At 41.4% G+C, this 20,114-nt stretch overlaps 1 protein-coding gene across 1 annotated transcript in view; it reads left to right on the forward strand.

The window, feature by feature from the left end:
- Nucleotides 1-20,114, forward strand: part of lrp8 (low density lipoprotein receptor-related protein 8, apolipoprotein e receptor) — a 685,503-nt gene that overhangs the window by 514,308 nt on the left and 151,081 nt on the right. Inside the window, exon 7 of the mRNA XM_060920013.1 lies at nt 8,288-8,413. Coding sequence (XP_060775996.1) covers nt 8,288-8,413 — 126 coding nt within the window. The remainder of the gene's footprint in view (nt 1-8,287; nt 8,414-20,114) is intronic.

The raw sequence follows: 20,114 nt of genomic DNA on the forward strand, positions 1-20,114 counted from the left end.
CTCCATGATGCTAAATTCATTTCTATTTGTTGAAAATTTACAAGCTAATGGTTGAAACTTGTTGCAAAGACAACTGTAAATAGTGGAGTTATGCATAAATCTAGGGATTTTAACATATCAAAGACAGTATTGCAAATATATAAACCACAAAACCCACCACCATCTGAAGACGTTGTCATGTTGGTAAACTTAAAGCTACAGCTTTACAAAGTGCTGACTGTTACAAAGCACTGGCACTGGAGACTCCCTCCAGAAATGATAAACATCTCGTCAATGAAAACTTCACCATATCAGCAATGACACGTTCATTTTTTGGAGTCATGATAGAAGTGTTAGTGTATTAGAACAAGCACATTAACATATAAATCTGATTTGGCTTGCAGCTAGAACTAATGTGAGAGCTGCTGTTATAGAAAATTAATAAACACCTTCCGGCCAATCAGAATTGAGGATTCAGTAGCACTGTGGTCTAGGTGTTTATAGATGCCACACGAGTTTAGCTAAAAGAAACAGATCACACGTTATTAAATACGTGTGTGTGTGTGTGTGTGTGTGTGTCTGCAGACGAGTGTGACTTAGTGTCTGAGCCATGTAAACCCGAGTCATTTGCTGTAGAGGGGAAATCGGTGTGGTGCCATTCACTAGTGCCCTGCTTGTTGCTAAGTAACCGTGTGGTAACCCTGTGTGTATTGCGGAACAAAGGAGGCCTCTTGAATTTGAGAGTCTCATCTTGTGCAATACTTCATGCTTTTCATTTCCAATTTAAAACGCTTGCATATGTTTTTCCAGAAACAATGACGAACCTGAAGATTGTCCACACATTCAGCTAATTAGAGTGAAAATAGACAAAAAAAAAACAACAACAGACGAGTACTGGCAATCTGTTTGTAAACAGTCTAGCCGTTAGGTTTGCTCTAAAATCCTTAAAATGTTATACATTGAAGGCCAACACTTATGTACAGTATTTTTTTTTTTACAATGCTTTTCTGAATTGGTTAATTAATCTCTAAATTCCGTAGAATTCATCTTTTCCTACTTTAGGGTGGGATTACTTTTTCAAAGGGAACAATTTCTGTTTCTGTTACCGCCATAATCAGTGTAGCGTAAAACAAACCCAAAGTATCTCACTAATCTCACGCATGAATATCACAGAAGCCTCAGGTGATGACTGATGATTGATTATAGTTTTGAATTTGTCTCACATGCACTAGCTGTAAGTTTTAAACTTTTATATACCATCCCACATACTGTCCTTCTATTATGAGTGATTTTGCGTAAACAGATTTTCTGTGAGATGGAAGGGGAGATTAATCCTTTAATAGCTGGTGTTTATTGGATTATTTCTTGAAAATCTATAATGTATATTGTGGATGCATGCACACGATAATTAACAGTTATTCCACAAAATCAAGTCGTACATGAGCTGATAGCCGACAAGGCACGTAGCACCGAATTGGCTATAGAGGATGTGCAGTCACGTGACCCGTCCGTGTTTACTCCGCCTACTCCGCCATATTGGATGGCTTCAGGATTGTTTACCTTGCGCGAGTGTAATGGATCCAGGCAGTAATCCCCAAGAAAATTCGGAAAATACCCCATCTACATCGCGCGATTACTTGTCTAAGTTTGTTCAGCATCTTGAAGGTGACGTGAGGCAGCGTTACGTGGAAAAGTGTTCCAAGTTGGGGATTGCAGATCCGTACAACTTGCCGCAATCCTTGTTCAGGGAAATTCGGAGCTGCGGTGCCGGCGATTTGCCTGATCTGGCCTACCACGACATTTACAATTTTCTCGTTAATCGTGAATCGTGTTACACTGGCAAAGCCCTCAAAGCTTACAAGAGCCTGGAAGCTTATAAATATTTTGTTGCGGGATGGATATCTCAACTCTACCTCTGGAAGGTTCCAAAGAAGAATGTCTACTTGATAACCTCACGGGTAAGTGGCATTAAGACGTTTATCATAAAGAGACTATGCAGGACGTTTTATCGCTTATTTAGTAATTTTAATACAGAATTTACTCTGATGAAATTATTCAGACACTCCAACGCCCACCCTAAAGAAAAAAATCGGATCTGCGCTATTCAGCCATGAAAAAGGCGCATCCGCCGTTTGCATCCCTGTTTAAACTCATAGGTTAACCGACTTTAACCAGCTAATGAGGCTCGGTGGTCGGTCAAGATTCTTTTTTAGTTTTCGCCATCCCTACTATGGATTGGCCTTTCAAAGGTATATATGAGCCAAAAAGATAAAACATTGTCATAGACTAGGCCAGGGTAGTAGGGCTAGGCATAGCCATTTTAAACGTTAGAGACTGTCTAGTTTCTAAGTATGCAGCTATCATTCAATCCGAAAATCAACTTAACAGATGTACTAGGAGTATTGAATTAGAAGATTACACCTACCTGATATGAAGTGTTCACTACAAATTCGGCTGGTAGAACTGGGGTTCCAGTTTGCTCTTCGCACAGCGGACACCCATTTTGCGCGTCTCTCCTCATCTGCGGGGAATCTATAAAATGACAGGCCCTCCTTTTGGCCCTGTCTATTGGTACAACCAAATGCTGAACAAGATATAACCATTCTCGAAAGGTCTACTCCCACACACTTGATAATTAGAACGGGTTCGTCTAAGTTCTATGCGCGGCCTTGCCGTCCAAAATGGTGGATAAACAAATATCACATGACCTCGTGACGTCACGTGCACGCTCTCTATAAGCCGTGTACGATGAGACTGAGTGGAGTAACTGTTTTATTACATCCACAGTCACTGGATTTTGAGAAACAGAGCATTTTTTTTGATAAATAAAATCTTTATACAAAACGTCCGACAAAATCGTTTCCGGTTAGAATGTAAACAAACCAGCGAAATGATCGTAGAAATTTGTGAAAAATGCTATAATAATAATTCTTGAAAATAAAAAAAGATATGTTCTTACCATCAAATACTTTCATTCCATATTTTGTTGCTTTTTTTATTTTTGGGGGTTTTGTTTTTGAGTAGAGTTTTTATTTCATCCTCGGTTGGTTCAGTAACATGTCCGCCATGTTCTTCTTCTTCTTTAGGATTTTTGGCAGTTGGCAAACCAACTTAAAGGTGCATTACCGCCGCCGACTGGGCTGGAGTGTGGAACAGGAGATATTGGGGGTGGGGGGATATTATTTTAGCTATTTCTGTTTCTTTTAAAATACTTGATAACAAAGTGATATACACTACCGTTCAAAAGTTTGGGGTCACTTTGAAATGTCCTTATTTTTGAAAGAAAAGCACTGTTCTTTTCAATGAAGATCACTTTAAACTAATCAGAAATCCACTCTATACATCGCTAATGTGGTAAATGACTATTCTAGCTGCAAATGTCTGGTTTTTGGTGCAATATCTCCATAGGTGTATAGAGGCCCATTTCCAGCAACTCTCACTCCAGTGTTCTAATGGTACAATGTGTTTGCTCATTGCCTCAGAAGGCTAATGGATGATTAGAAAACCCGTGTACAATCATGTTAGCACAGCTGAAAACAGTTGAGCTCTTTAGAGAAGCTATAAAACTGACCTTCCTTTGAGCAGATTGAGTTTCTGGAGCATCACATTTGTGGGGTCGATTAAATGCTCAAAATGGCCAGAAAAATGTCTCGACTATATTTTCTATTCATTTTACAACTTATGGTGGTAAATAAAAGTGTGACTTTTCATGGAAAACACAAAATTGTCTGGGTGACCACAGACTTTTGAACGGTAGTGTACTTGACTTGATGCGCTCTGCCATTTTGTTTTTCTTTACTCATGGTATAAGAACTGATATCCTAGTAGTAGAGTAGCCAATCAGAGTGTGCGATTGCTCATATCCAGTGAATGTGGATAGAATAAAGGTTTATAGACACCGATAGAAATATGTTTGGCATGCTTGAACTGGTACAGGCTGGTTTGCTTGCTAGTTGTTTTGGTTAGTTAAATCCTTGAGATTTATCTTCGCTCGTACATTCGGCTCTCTGCTTAATAAAGGTGATGTTGACCAGTGACGTCTTTCTTCTTTTCATAAGATCATGATCCTGACGGGTGATGTAATGGTACATAATGTCTTTCTTCTTTCATACCGTAGTGTAGTCTAAACCAGTAATGTAATGCTTCATCACCCATTTATGTTACCCTGTCATACACATCATCATCGTCCAATCACATAGCTACAACACACTCTTGAATATGAATATACCCTCATGTTTGTTCTACAATAAACTGAGAAACATTTCTCAGCAGCTGTGTCCAGCTGTGTATCGGTGACTGTTTGCTCCCGGATTGATCCGTGAGGCAGAATCTCTTAGGTGGCAGAGGTCTACATTCCTAGATCATACTTTGTCAATTCAACCTCCTTCGGGACAGACGGATCAAAACCTAACAGACACCTGATCATCACTTCATCCAGTACATCACTTCATCAACAGTTAGCACGGAGTTGGAAGCACATTTTGGATGTATAGAATGTCTTTGCCTGCTGTAGTAGTAGTAGTAGTATGGCATATCACTTAGTGTGACATGGCCACTTTGACAGCTGTGGAAACTACAGAGGTACCTCTTTCCTGTCCAATGCCAGAAAAATCCTAGCTCGTGTCCTCCTCAACAGGCTCATCACCAACATCTCTGAAAGCAACCTGTCTGAAGCCCAGTGTGGATTTCACCCGGGTCGCAGCACCACAGACATGGTGTTTGCTGTGCGACAGGTACAAGAGAAGTGCATCGAGCAACGTATGGACCTATATGCAGTGTTCATAGACTTGACAAAGGCATCTGATATTGTTAACACAGAGGCATTGTGGGCAATCCTCACCAAACGGCTGCCCACGCAAGTTTACTACACTGATAAGGTTGTTCCATGACAACATGACTGGACAAGTTCTCTCTAATACTGACTACACAGACTCGTTCAACATCTCCAACAGTGTAAAGCAAGGCTGTGTACTTGCCCCTGTGCTGTTCAACCTATTCTTCACACAGCTCCTGCTCCACACAAATATCAGTCAGATGGATCAGCCTTTGACCTCCATCGTCTCTCTGCCTGAACCGAACCAAGACTGTAGAGAAATTCATCCTGGAAGCCTTATTTAGAAGAAACCTTTATTTGTCACATGTACACTTCAAGCACAGTGAAATTCATCCTCTGCATTTAACCCATCTGAAGCAGTGAACACATGCGCACACACACCCAGAGCAGTGGGCAGCCACACCAGAGTGCCCGGGGAGCAGTCAGGGGTCAGATACCTTGCTCAAGGGCACCTCAGCCCAAGGCCGCCCCACATCAAGCTAACTGCATGTCTTTGGATTGTGGGGGAAACCGGAGCACCTGGAAGAAACCCACGCAGACACGGGGAGAACATGCAAACTCCACGCAGAAAGGCCCTCGCTGGCCGCTGGGTTTGAACCTGGAACCTTCTTGCTGTGAGGCGACCGTGCTAACCACTATACCACTGTGCTGCCTATTTGCAGATGACTGTGCCCTCATGGCACACAAGGAAAACCACTTGCAGGTGATTGTCGACCGCTTTGTAGAAGCCTCAAGGCTCTTCAGCCTGACAATCAGCCTAGGGAAAACAGTGGTCCTGGTCTAAGTAGCCCCGAACACAACTTAGACCCTGCCAAACATCACCATTGACACAGTCCAACTAAAAAGTGTGGAGCATTTCACATACCTCGGTAGCACAATCTCTGCAGATGGATCACTGGACAAAGAGATCACTAGCAGGATCCAAAAAGCCAGCCAGGCACTTGGCAGACTAAGAGTAAAAGTTCTTCAGCAAAAAGGCATCAGACGGTCCACAAAACTCAAGATCTACAAAGCTATAGTTATCTCTTCACTTCTCTATGGATGTGAAACATGGACCTTGTATCACCAACACATAAAGCAGCTAGAACAATTCCACATGAGGTCGCTGCACATGATCATGAACATCCACTGACAAGACAAAATCACCAACCAGGAAGTACTGGACAGGGCCCACTCAGCAAGTGTTGAGTCAATGCTATTGAAAGCCCAACTTCGCTGGACTGGGCATGTAGTTAGGATGGATGATAATCGTATTCCCAGACAGCTAATGTATGGAGAGCTGAAGCTGGGCTCACGCAGAAGGAGAAGGCCTAAACTGAGATACGAGGACTCTCTGAAAAACAATCTCAAGTGGTGCGGCATCCAGCCATCCCAACTAGAGGTATATGCTACAGACAGGACAGCTTGGAAGGGGCTAATCTTAAAAGCAATAAGCACTTTCGAGGAGGACAGGTGACAGCGTCTTGACGCTGCGAGGGAGAGACGTCACAGGACAGCATCTGCTACGGACAAGATGACAGATCTTCGCTGCAGTACATGTGGGCACCTGTGTGCATCCAGTCTTGGACTATGGAGCCACAGACGCTCCCACCTCCCATGAGAACACAGAAGTTATCATTGGAATTGATGGACTATCGAGAGAGCTATAGTAGTAGTATGGCATATCACTTAGTGTGATGTGGCCGCTTTGACAGCTGCCATGGATTGTTTCCTGTCTATTGCCAGATGGGTTTTCTCCTCTACAGGCATGTTCAAACACCCTTTCATGTCTTGATGCCATTGTCACCTGGGTCTACCCCGTCTCCTCGTGGCTTCCATCGTATCCTCAAGAATAACATGCTCTATGCTTGAGTGTCAAGTTCAAAGACAAAAAGGTCTTTGAAACTGATGCCCCTTTTCCACCAAAGCAGTTCTAGGGCTGGTTCGGGGCCAGTGCTTAGTTTGGAACCGGGTTTTCTGTTTCCACTGACAAAGAACTGGCTCTGGGGCCAGAAAAACCGGTTCCAGGCTAGCACCAACTCTCTGCTGGGCCAGAGGAAAGAACCGCTTATGTCAGCGGGGGGGCGGAGTTGTTAAGACCAACAACAATAACAAGACCGCGAAAGATCGCCATTTTTAAGCGACGAGAAGCAGCAGCTGTACAAACGCGAAGTCATCCATTATTATTATTATTGTTGTTGCTGCTGCTTCTTCCGTGTTGTTTTTGCTTCGATATTTGCGCCAAGGTTTATGCAAACATAGTGACGTAACTGACGTATACAGCAACGTAATGATGTGTCTTCCGTTAGCACCGCGAGCTATGGAAAAGCAAACTGGTTCTCAGCTGGCTCGCAAGTTGAACGAGTTGTGAACCAGCACCAGCGCTGGCTCCGAACCAGCCCTGGAACTGATTTGGTGGAAAAGGGGTATGAGTAGTCTGGTATGGTCTCCCATGACAGGCAGGCTAGCCCTACGGCCTAATAGACCACCCCAGCTAAAAGTGAGCTCTGGTGAAGGTGGATGAGGGTCCCTCAGTGACACCCCAATGGCTGAGAGGCAAAAACCTCTAGAATAATCCAGTAGAAGGTAACAGGAAACCACTACTGCAATTTCTCCCTCGAAACTTTGATGGCTGAAATGAATAGAGGAAGTGTTATGGGGAGTGTTGGTGGAACCTCCAGGCTGATGTTTCCTCTTGGGGCTATTGGGGAAGAGCCTACGGGCAGTACAACTACAACCTCAAGGAATGACTGTGAAATACCTGATGATGATGCTTGCTGTAGCTTTAAGACTTCCCTTCACTGGAACTAAGGGGTCCAGACCTGTACCAGCATGACAGTCCTCCTGTGCTGAGGAACATGAAGACATGGTTTGCCAAGATTGGAGTTGAAGAACTTGAGTGGATTTTTTTTTTTTTTACACAAACTCCAGCCAAAAAAAATCTCCTTCTGGTTTCTGAGGTTAAGGTGAAAGTTATGATTTGATTGAGGTTTAAGTCGAACATGAATTAGCTGTATTAATAATTATGTCACTGAAAGGTCCTCACAAGTATAGTAAACCAAGCATGTGTGTATGTGCATGTGTGTATCCTCGCCTCTGGAGATGAGCTGCATCCAGCATGGAATAATTTTCTCTGTTTTGCTTAAATTGATCACCAGTTTATCTTCCGCCGCTGCTGCACTACTGAGACGCACGGCATGAATAATTAAACACGCTTTTAAAAAGACAAATGAGAAAAACAGCATCTCGCTCAAACAGCACAAATCACAGTGCACACCTAGTTTGTGTGTATCCCTTGTTCAAGAGCGAGAGCGACTGGTGTTAGTGTGAGGCTTTGGGGTTTAGTGCGGATGTGAGTAAGGAATTGTTTTGGAATTGGAGTGCACTTTGTATTTGACCTGACTGCCAAACAAAAGACAAAACCATTTGCTATGCTGTAGTTATGAGTAAGTCATGAACGTGTGTATGTGTGTGTGTGTGTGTGTGTGCTCTCAGCTCTGCTTACCTGCAGGCCGGATCAGTTTCAGTGTGGCGATGGCTCCTGCATTCATGGCACTAAGCAGTGTAACTATGTACACGATTGCCCGGACTTCAGCGATGAAGCAGGCTGCATCAACAAGAGTACGTCTCATTTTCCCATTACTTTCTTTTTAATAGTGCCTTTTTTAGAGCAACTTCACACTTTTTTGAAATGAGGTTTCATGTGCAGTCTAGAAAAGACATCCTTGACCCATCTGAAAGTGGTCTAATTCAGGGGTTCTCAACCTTTTCTGCTTCAAAACCCACCTATTCATACAGTTATGTCAACTGAAATACAGTGGTGCTTGAAAGTTTGTGAACGCTTTAGAATTTTCTATATTTCTGCATACATATGACCGAAAACATCATCAGATTTTCACACAAGTCCTAAAAGTAGATAAAGAGAACCCAGTTAAACAAATGAGACAAAAATATTATACTTGGTAATTTATTTATTGAGGAAAATGATCCAATATTACACATCTGTCAGTGGCAAAAGTATGTGAACCTTTGCTTTCAGTATCTGGTGTGACCCCCTTGTGCAGCAATAACTGCAACTAAATGTTTCCGGTAACTGTTGATCAGTCCTGCACACCGGCTTGGAGGAATTTTAGCCCATTCCTCCGTACAGAACAGCTTCAACTCTGGGATGTCAGTGGGTTTCCTCACATGAACTGCTCGGTTCAGGTCCTTCCACAATATTTCGATTGGATGAAGGTCAGGACTTTGACTTGGCCATTCCAAAACATTAACTTTATTCTTCTTTAACCATTCTTTGGTAGAACGACTTGTGTGCTTAGGGTCGTTGTCTTGCTGCATGACCCACCTTCTCTTGAGATTCAGTTCATGGACAGATGTCCTGACGTTTTCCTTTAGAATTCGCTGGTATAATTCAGAATTCATTGTTCCATCGATGATGGCAAGCCGTCCTGGCCCAGATGCAGCAAAACAGGCCCAAACCATGATACTACCACCACCATGTTTCACAGATGGGATAAGGTTCTTATGCTGGAATGCAGTGTTTTCCTTTCTCCAAACATAGCGCTTCTCATTTAAACCAAAATGTTCTATTTTGGTCTCATCCGTCCACAAGACATTTTTCCAATAGCCTTCTGGCTTGTCCACGTGATCTTTAGCAAACTGCAGACAAGCAGCAATGTTCTTTTTGGAGAGCAGGGGCTTTCTCCTTGCAACCCTGCCATGCACACCATTGTTGTTCAGTGTTCTCCTGATGGTGGACTCATGAACATTAGCCAATGTGAGAGAGGCCTTCAGTTGCTTAGAAGTTTTCTGGGTCCTCAGAAATCTCCTTTGTTCGTGCCATGATACACTTCCACAAACATGTGGTGTGAAGATCAGACTTTGATAGATCCCTGTTCTTTAAATAACACAGGGTGCCCACTCACACCTGATTGTAATCCCATTGATTGAAAACACCTGACTCTAATTTCACCTTCAAATTAACTGCTAATCCTAGAGTTTCACATACTTTTGCCACTGACAGATATGTAATATTGGATCATTTTCCTCAATAAATAAATGACCAAGTATAATATTTTTGTCTCATTTGTTTAACTGGGTTCTCTTTATCTACTTTTAGGACTTGTGTGAAAATCTAATGATGTTTTCGGTCATATTTATGCAGAAATATAGAAAATTCTAAAGGGTTCACAAACCTTCAAGCACCACTGTACTTATAACGAGTCGGGGTCCATTAAAAAAAGATCCCCAATTATTTTGGCTCATCTATTCTATTAGAATCTAATAATCTATTTTAAAGTGTATTAACAGAATGCGACATCACTCCCTGTTATAGATGGGAGCCCAGGAATTAAATAAATGCAATAAAAACAAACTGGTTTTAATTGTAGGTATTGTATTTGAAATTGTATGGATGTTCCAGAAGCCAGTATAAAATCCTGGATGCAGGGCATTCTCAGTCAAAAGGGATTAATGATCCAAAAGTGGAGTCTGGTCCATTAGCACAAGAACTTATTGCCATGTTTGTGTTCAGCAAACAAGCAAGTTATTAAAACCAAGAAGTACACTCAAAAGAAATGGATATAGAAACCCCTCAATGGGATTAGATCCTTACATGCTAACAAAGAAGGATTTTTCTTACGAGTTGGAAAATTATCCATCCGTTGAGTTCCCCAACATCTCAAACTACCTGGTGCTACAGACATTGTTCTACACGGACAAACAGATGAAAACCTGGGAGAGCATGGAGGAGTACAACTTTTTATATGTGGCTGGGTTAAAGATCTGGGGATCAGGACACTACAAGATAGACGGCAGTAGATGGCTGTAAGTGCAGGAAGAGTGTTTATTAGCAGACGTGATATTTACAAAAACAAAACACAAATGAAAGCAGACTCATAAAGCAGAGTATTTATGTAGCGTTATTAACATTGTTAGAAACAAACATGACAATGATAATGATAATACTTCGCAAAGCCTCTGTGAAAACAGCATCCTTATCCGTATCTGTTCATATTTGCTGATTTCACTCAAATTAGTATCGGGTGTTTCCCATAATGACCGGGTCCCAAGAACACACACCACGCACTCCGTAAGCATGCACGGCCGCTCAAGCTGTGCCGGACTCAAGTGCATGAAGGTGTGACAGTCAAGTATTCGCGTGCTGTGTGACCACAACTTTTAGCTCAGCTGTATATTGCCATGTGTTGCCACCAAAATGCCTCATTTTCATCGATAACCCATCGCGAGCTGTAATGTGACCATAGCTTAATGAGGCGGATAAGACATCGGATGCAACCCAGCAATTGTACCCAACTACGAGTAAAAATTAGCTTCCACTTGGGAAAAAAAATTGCAGCCCACTAGATAGCACTTCAGGCTGCGGCCCAGTGGTTGAGAAACACCGGTCTAGTGTGTAGAAGCGACACAAAGCATTAAATAACATGATTTCGGAACTAATTACTGCAGTGAGCTCACCTTTATGCCATGTTTTTACATTAAATTACTGCTGTCATTTAGCAGATGCGCTTATCCACAGCGACATACAACAAACAGCCTGGGGACCAGTGGGGGGTTAGGTGCCTTGCTCAAGGGCACTTCAGCCATTCCTGCTGGTTCAGGGACTCAAACTGGCAACCTTTTGGTCCCAAAGCTGCTGTTCTGAGCTCTGATTTCTGATTACAAATGCACTTCAACCCACAGAAATCATCTCATCTGATTATCTCTAGCCGCTTTATCCTGTTCTACAGGGTCGCAGGCGAGCTGGAGCCTATCCCAGCTGACTACGGGCGAAAGGCGGGGTACACCCTGGACAAGTCGCCAGGTCATCACAGGGCTGACACATAGACACAGACAACCATTCACACTCACATTCACACCTACGGTCAATTTAGAGTCACCAGTTAACCTAACCTGCATGTCTTTGGACTGTGGGGGAAACCGGAGCACCCGGAGGAAACCCACACGGACACGGGGAGAACATGCAAACTCCGCACAGAAAGGCCCTCGCCGGCCACGGAGCTCGAACCCGGACCTTCTTGCTGTGAGGCGACAGCGCTAACCACTACGCCACAGTGCCGCCCCCACAGAAATCATGTTAAAATAAATCCTTCTGAATTGTGATTGCATTAAAAAATCATTTAAAATTAGAATTAAAGATGAATGATCAACTGAGAAATGCCCCAAGTGAAAAATGACCACTTTCCGACCTGTCAGGATGTCATTTCTTTATAAAGGAGTTTATATACAGGACACATTTTGAATAATGTGTGTCAGTCCACCAGATTTTCATACCAGATGAATCAGATTATGGATTTTGAGTTCTACCTGCTGCATTAAACTACCAAGCCTCTGTATACAGGAAATACAAACCAAAGTGAAGTTGGACCAAGGGAAGTTACTGTAAATCTGACATGAAATCATGTGCACACAACCCAAAATGGTCCAGGCACTGACTACAGATGATACAGAACTTTGTGAATCCATCAGGAGACAATCTCGACCGTAGATTATTGGCGAATTTCCCAGATTTGTTGAGCAACAGACCACAAAATGCTGCTCGGAAGGTCAAGAAAGCATGTGGTGAACCACCAAGCGAATGTTGCACAAAGACTGCACTCGCATCAACACATTTTCACTACAAATCAAAATGTCATTTGCTGATTTTTGTGGCAGAAGGAAGATCTGTACTTATCCCAGTCGTGGATGATGTTAAAGTGGTAAATGTATCCCGTGGGGGGTGCTATTGAGCTGATTATGCGTTGAAAGTTGCTGGATCAGCCTGCAAAAAACAGTGCAAAATATTGCACGCATTTCAACATCATTTCTACACAATCTATAAACAGAGCATCTGGTATAAAAATCCCGTGGTATGACACATATTGTGCTATAAATATGAATTACCTCGCCCACTCCTGCCTCTAAACAAGTGTGTTCATGACAACGGAGTAAATCCATCAAAGTGACTAGTCAGGAATATGTCAGTGTTTGTGTTTAAGAGAAAAAGAAATGCGTTTTCTTACAGCTACTAAATGTGACGGGCCGCTGAAGTTCATGTGTAATGACGGAGAGTGTATCGACAGCAACAGGGTGTGTGACAACATCAAGGACTGTAAGGACTGGTCAGACGAGCCGATGAAGGAGTGTGGTATGTATCGTAATACACACATTAATACACACTGTCAGGGTGCACGCACTTACGGATATATGTGCAGGGGAGAGCAGGAGAACCAAACTGGAAACGAAGCCAAAACGCTAGATGAGAATCATAGTCAAAGGACAGGCAAGGGTCGGTCGATCGTTAAACAGAGCAATGCAGGGAGGACTAGAGACTGAAGAGGTAATACGAGAACGAGGGTCGAAATAACAAGGAAAGCAGGCAGAAGGTAAAGGCTTGGTAAGATAGGAATGAACACTGAACAATACTTCGCGTTTAGTGAGAGTGAGAGAGGGGTTTATGTAGCAGAGCTGATGAACCCAAAAACGAGTGACAGATGTGATTAATAGACAGGTGATAGAGAGCGCTGTGGTTCTTGGGCATTGTAGTTTTGAGAAGCCATGTTTGAAGTCTGTTTAGAGCGAATGCTCTTAACGCCATTACTGACACACACATTTTCATTAAAGGAGAACTGAAGTCATTTTTAAACTTGCTTTATTTCTTAATTAATGTGTTATTCAATTACGTTTTTGGTTTTAGTAACCTTATATCGTGACTCGTATTGGCAACTAATTGCAATTAAATATTATACTTATCGGCCTATTCGGTTTTTAGCCATGTTGAATTTAGTTTGTCTGGTCCACGGCAGGCGTCGCTTATCCGCGTGATCTTCACGAGGCTTGTGCGAGACTTTGAAACGTGAAGCGTCAGCGCCGCCATTTTGAAAACTGTTTTCCAAACGAAATATTGCACAAAAACGAGTTTAAATGGCGATTATTGCCTACTTTTTTTTCAAACTTTCCTGATTGCTATCAAAACAAACAAAACTTTCGGCTTGATTACATAAACATTCGAAAGAGGGCACGCGTGTCTTTTGACAACGTTGGCAGATGCCGGTCACTTTGATTTCCGCATGAGGTCGCTGCACATGATCATGAACATCCACTGACAAGACAAAATCACCAACCAGGAAGTGCTGGACAGGGCCCACTCAGCAAGTGTTGAGTCAATGCTATTGAAAGCCCACTTTGATTACCTACAAATATTTTGTGTCAGGCTGGGTAACATGCCTACATCAGCGGGTCGTCCCTGGAGCCGGTGGTCGCCATCTTATTACAGCTAAGGTTTGTTCACATTTTCATTTACTTTCGGTCCTCAGGATAAACAAAATGTTATTAAATGTCATTGAAATAACTTCTTAGTCTGTTGAGACATGGCCCGTTATAAATTTGCTGTTACCAGACAGTGACTAAGAACTGTATTATTAGGGTCGGTGTAGTTGTAGCAGTGTATTAGCAACTAGCTGTTAGCACTAGCTAATGTCAACAACATCATAGCTGGTATGTTACTGCAGCAATGTTTACGTTCAGTCATTTGGATGACTGTTAAAACCTTTCAGTCTCAAGTTTTTCCTTTACTGGATTTACTAGTTTGCTGAGCTAGCGCGCTCGGGCAAGCTGGGAGCTAGCGCGCGCTAGCCTGCCGGTGCGCGCTAGCCTGCCGGCGGCCGGCGCGCTAGCTCAGTAAACTAGTAAATCCAGTAAAGGAAAAACTTGAGACTGAAAGGTTTTAACAGTCATCCAAATGACTGAACGTAAACATTGCTACAGTAACATACCAGCTACTGTTGTTGACATTAGCTAGCTTGACGTTCAAAATGGCGGACACCAGGGTGTCACGTGACCCTGTGATGTCAGGTGAAATACCTCAATTTGGCCTTTTGTTGAAGATAGCGGATTGTTTTTTGTCGGTGAGGAAATGTAAAACTTTACTCAAGATCAGTTTCAGGAAAACATTATGAATATGAGTAAATAAATAAAAAATAAAAAATGTATTGTTTATATAAAGGCATGATATTGCTTCCTTATAATGTAATTGCTTTTATATAACAAAGCACTACAGCGAAAGTTCCCTCTGTTTCCAGGCATAAGATAACTCCATAGGCTATACGAATGCATTTTAATATGAAACCTTTTGAGTAATTCAATTTTGGATTTTAATATATTATTCAGGCTCAGCTTATTGTGTTACTTTTCACAATAGAAGTGTTTAGTACTGTTGACGTTAAAAAAAAAAGTTTGGATATGATGTTCAGTGCATCAATGCAGAGTCTTATTAAAAAGTGACACATTTATGAATTGATTCTTTCAGGGAGAAAGATGCTGTATGATTGATTTCTTCACGCCGCTCTTCATCACTGTAGATTTAACACACTAGTCTTCATCATCATCATCTATCAAAGCAGCTATATTAACAGACAACTGACTTCATATATATATATATATATGGGTCTGTCTCAGAAACTGGGTACTGTGGGGGTACCCCACTAAATATACTCTCAGTCAATAAACTTTACGGTTTTGAATGGTGATGTTGGTTTTTAATTTGAAATAAAATGATGAAAAATAATACAGATAAAACTAAATCTTTGATGTGAATATTCAGAATTTGGCAAAAATTCTGCAAATTTGTGGAAAAATGGTGGCTTGATCTGGGACATGATAAATGGTTGACTACGTCGCATTCCCTTAAAAAGGTTGTAGTCCACTGAAAAGTCTACAGTTATCACTAATTGTATTTTAAGTTGTAACTTTATACACCTAAGGATTGGTGCGCTCGCAGAATAATCATAACCGTAATAAAACATCATGCAAAATATTTGATCACCGTTGTAACTCCATTTTCCGCATAGCCAAAACCAATACGATCGTGTGTTTTGATCTAAACGGAAAGCCTCAGGGTCAAGGTCACGACCTCACCGAAAGCAGTAACTTAAAATCACTACGCCATATAAACATTTAGTTATAAATCTGCGATTTTGTTTTTTAAAACGAAAGCTGAAAGTTAGGTATAGAATATGTTTCTTACAGAATATGTTACGATGGTAGCTGGTCTTGTATGAATTTCTGAGCTGTAAAATGAGTCGTGGTCTATTTTTTACCGTAGCGTGTTATTTGTGTGTGGGGAAGGACACACATTAACAATCTGCATGTGTAGAATGGAATTTTCCACTCCAGCAGTTAGAAGTTGATCGTGCTTCCATTTGCGGTCTTTCTGTTACGCGAGTGATCTGTTCGGACGTTATCGCTGAAAAGGTGAGTTTTGACAGTTTTATTTTGTTTTAGTCTTGCAGTATAAGGCAATAGAATGTTTCTTTTTCATCTTACTTTCATATTTTGTAGTGTTTGCGTATTTTTGGCCAATATTTTGCAACCATGGTCAATTTAGATCGAACTTTTGATAGAATCTACGGCCAGTCATTTTGCCCCGCCCCCCGCCTCGCGCTCCGTCCGGTGCGGTAGTGATGTCCCGTTGCTCGCGCGCCGCAGCAGAGACCCGCGCGACCTTCAGCCGCTACAGTCGCTGTTCTTTTACCACCGCCGTTATTCTCATCTTTCCGGTGTGTTCTTGATTTTTCCATTGTGTCCTATTTCGCCATATCAAATACCCAAAATGTATCATATTATTCATATTTAAGTGAATAATCAATTCAGTCATCATAACTTGGCATTTTTAACCCAAGCAATCAAAAAGAGGAAATGTATTCAATATTTTCACTCATCTGTGAAGGAGGGGCTTTAATTCTTCATGATGGAGTTATTTTATATGGAAATCAATTTTACAAAAGCATTTGAATTGTAATCAAAAAAATGTTCCACAGTGGAGGCCAGATAAAGCAAGATGCTATCTTTATTCTTATTAAACATGACAAAAGAAACATTGAGTGTTCGGTAAATGCAAAAAAAATACTAAAATTAGAAAATTTATTTTTTGACCACAATGTCCCAAATGAGAGAGCAGTTTCTGAGACGGACCCATATATATAAATATATATCTCACAGCACATGAGCCCACACCTGCCCCTGGAACTGCCCTGTGATAACGTTTCTCCAGTAAGACAATATCCTCTCTTTGTTCGCTACCCCTCTGCAGAAAGATGTTAATTGAGGATATATTATGACATTTTCAAAATGCCAGCTTGTGTTTGTAAATGTTCCAGCACATGCAGTGCTCGCTCTCTCTCTCTCTCTCTCTCTCTCTCTCTTTCTCTGTCTCTGGTGGCTTATCTTCGGTATGTGTCTTTAATGCAAAACATATAAAGGGGAGCGGCTGCTGTAGAAGCTGGTGTTAATTTCCCTGAGGTGGCCGCTCTGCTCTCTCCACCCTTGCAAATCAGATTAGATGGAGCACCTGCTTACCTGCCACGCCCCGCTAGCTTCAAGTGCACGGTAGACGATTCCAGATTGTCCAGAGCGTATGAACAATACACATCACCTTCAAAATATTCATGAATATGTTCCTGTTACCATCACGTGTGATATTTCACCCTGCTCTCAGCCCTATATACGGTCCCTCATCTTCAATAAAATGAAAAATTCAAAATATTCACATTGTACCACATATTGGATGTTACGATTTGACATGCATTGATACCTTTTTTTTCAGAATAAGTACAACTTTTTTTTGTATTTGCCAATATCTTAATTTATTCTATCCACATTCACTGGATATGAGCAATCGCATGCTCTGATTGGCTACTCTATGACTAGGATATCTGCTCATATACTGTGAGTAGAGAAAAACAAAATGGTGGTGCATGTTGCTGAACCAACTGAGGATGAAATAAAAACTCTATTCGAAAACAACCCCCGCCCAAAAAAAAACAAGTCTTTAAAAGAAACAGAAATAGCTAAAAGAATATAGTATTTTTCACCCCAATATCGCCTGTTCCACACTCCAGCCCAGTCGGTGGCAGTAATGCACCTTTAAGCTGGCTTGCCAACCGCTAAAAAACCCTAAAGAAGAAGAAGACCACAAAAATTACAAAAAAAGCAACAAAATATGGAATAAAAATATTTGATGGTAAAAGCATATTTTCAAGAATTATTATTATCACATTTTTCACAAATTGCTACTGTCATTTTGCCAGTTTGTTTACATTCTAAGCAGAAATTATTTTGTCAGACATTTTGTATAAAGTTTTTAATTTATTTCATCTCATTCTCATCTCATTATCTCTAGCCGCTTTATCCTGTTCTACAGGGTCGCAGGCAAGCTGGAGCCTATCCCAGCTGACTATGGGCGAAAGGCGGGGTACACCCTGGACAAGTCGCCAGGTCATCACAGGGCTGACACATAGACACAGACAACCATTCACACTCACATTCACACCTACGGTCAATTTAGAGTCACCAGTTAACCTAACCTGCATGTCTTTGGACTGTGGGGGAAACCGGAGCACCCGGAGGAAACCCACGGGGAGAACATGCAAACTCCGCACAGAAAGGCCCTCGCCGGCCACGGGGCTCGAACCCGGACCTTCTTGCTGTGAGGCGACAGCGCTAACCACTACACCACCGTGCCGCCGTTTTTAATTTATCGAATTTAAAAAAAATTAAATGCTCTGTTTCTCAAAATCCAGTGAATGTGGATAAAATAAAGGCAGTGGCTATTCTTACAACAAGTCGTAAGAATAATATTTTCCCTATTCTTACGACATGAATGTAAGTTCTGGTAGCGCATGCTACATGCAATCGCTATCAACAGATTGAAAAAATGGCTGAAGAAATGAGCAGCTCGGTGCAGGATAAGTGTTCACAATTTTTGCATGAAGGTGCAGAATTTGAATGAATTGACTTTAGTATCTTCCATTCAGGCATATCAAAAACGTGTTCCTGTATCAGGCAAACGTAGAGAAATACCAAACATAAACAGATAGTAAGACAACAAAAAAGTAGATGTAAGGCCTAAGAAGTACAATTTGCATTTTTGTCGTATTGACCAGTCTGCCTGGGCTGCATGGGGTAGTGTCAACCTGTTGTTTATATCTTACTAGGAAAAAATTGAAAATTATAAATGTCATATTATGAAAAAAGATACTGACGTTAGGCACCAAAATAAAATGGATAAGGAAATTATTTCTAATATAGTTGCCATGTACCTTTAAAGTGCCATTCCACCATTGGATGTATTTTTTTGGCATAAAATACAATATATTTTGTGACAACATGACTAGACAGAGAAATCTTTTAGCTTCAAAATGATATATCAAACATAATTTTTTGACAACGACAAGTATATTAATTTTGCGACCAAAGTCACCTACCCTTTTAATTTCCGCGCGGTAGTGAAACGTGATGTCATCGGCAGGTTCCCCTTCTTGTGTACCACGTCACGTGTGGCGTGGCACAGATTATCAGCAATGGCGGATAGAACGCGATTGTCAGCTTCGGAAAAGAAGCGAAGGAAAATAGCAAGTGATGCCCAAAGGAGACGGTTGATGGTGAATATCGGCACAGCAATCGACAAGTGGAAATCGCGTTCTATCCGCCATTGCTGATAATCTGTGCCTCGTCACACAGGATGTGGTACACAAGAAGGGGAACCTGCCGATGACATCACGTTTCACTACCGCGCGGAAATTAAAAGGGTAGGTGACTTTGGTCGCAAAATTAATATACTTGTCGTTGTCAAAAAATTATGTTTGACATATCATTTTGAAGCTAAAAGATTTCTCTGTCTAGTCATGTTGTCATAAAATATATTGTATTTTATGCCAAAGAATACATCCAATGGTGGAATGGCACTTTAAAGCATGGGCAGCCACTGAAGTTTTAGAGAAAATAAACCGGGCAAAGAAACCAAGTTGCCCATAAAGGCAAAGCCAAAAGTAGCAAATAATTTCTATTTTATTTGCCTATTTTTATTGAAATGGGTATTTTTTGTCAGAGGTGGACAAAGTACCCAACTTCATTACTTAAGTCAGAGTACAGATCCCACTGGTCAAATGTTACTCCGATACAAATGAAAGTTGTACAGTCAAATTTTTACTTAAGTTAAAGTACAAGTACTTGATTTTAAAAATACTTAAGTATTAAAAGTACATTTTCTGTCAATGCATCGTTGTATTATTGCCGCAACGCTTATAATACCTAATGCCGTTACCAAAGACAGAAATGTGAATTCACAAAATGAACGCATGCTGTGCCGTCATGGTGGTTTAACGTTAAGCTAGCTAGTCAGTGAAGCTCCACCTGACATGCTAGCAAACTCTTTTCAACTCTAAATCATATTGGGTATCTAACGCGACTAGAAAAGAAGGATTTCTATATTCTGTTTATTTGGCAAGATTATGCTAAAACATATTTCTGAAAGGACTTCAGATAA

Source organism: Neoarius graeffei, chromosome 4 (assembly GCF_027579695.1).
Source record: "Neoarius graeffei isolate fNeoGra1 chromosome 4, fNeoGra1.pri, whole genome shotgun sequence".
NCBI lineage: Eukaryota > Metazoa > Chordata > Actinopteri > Siluriformes > Ariidae > Neoarius > Neoarius graeffei.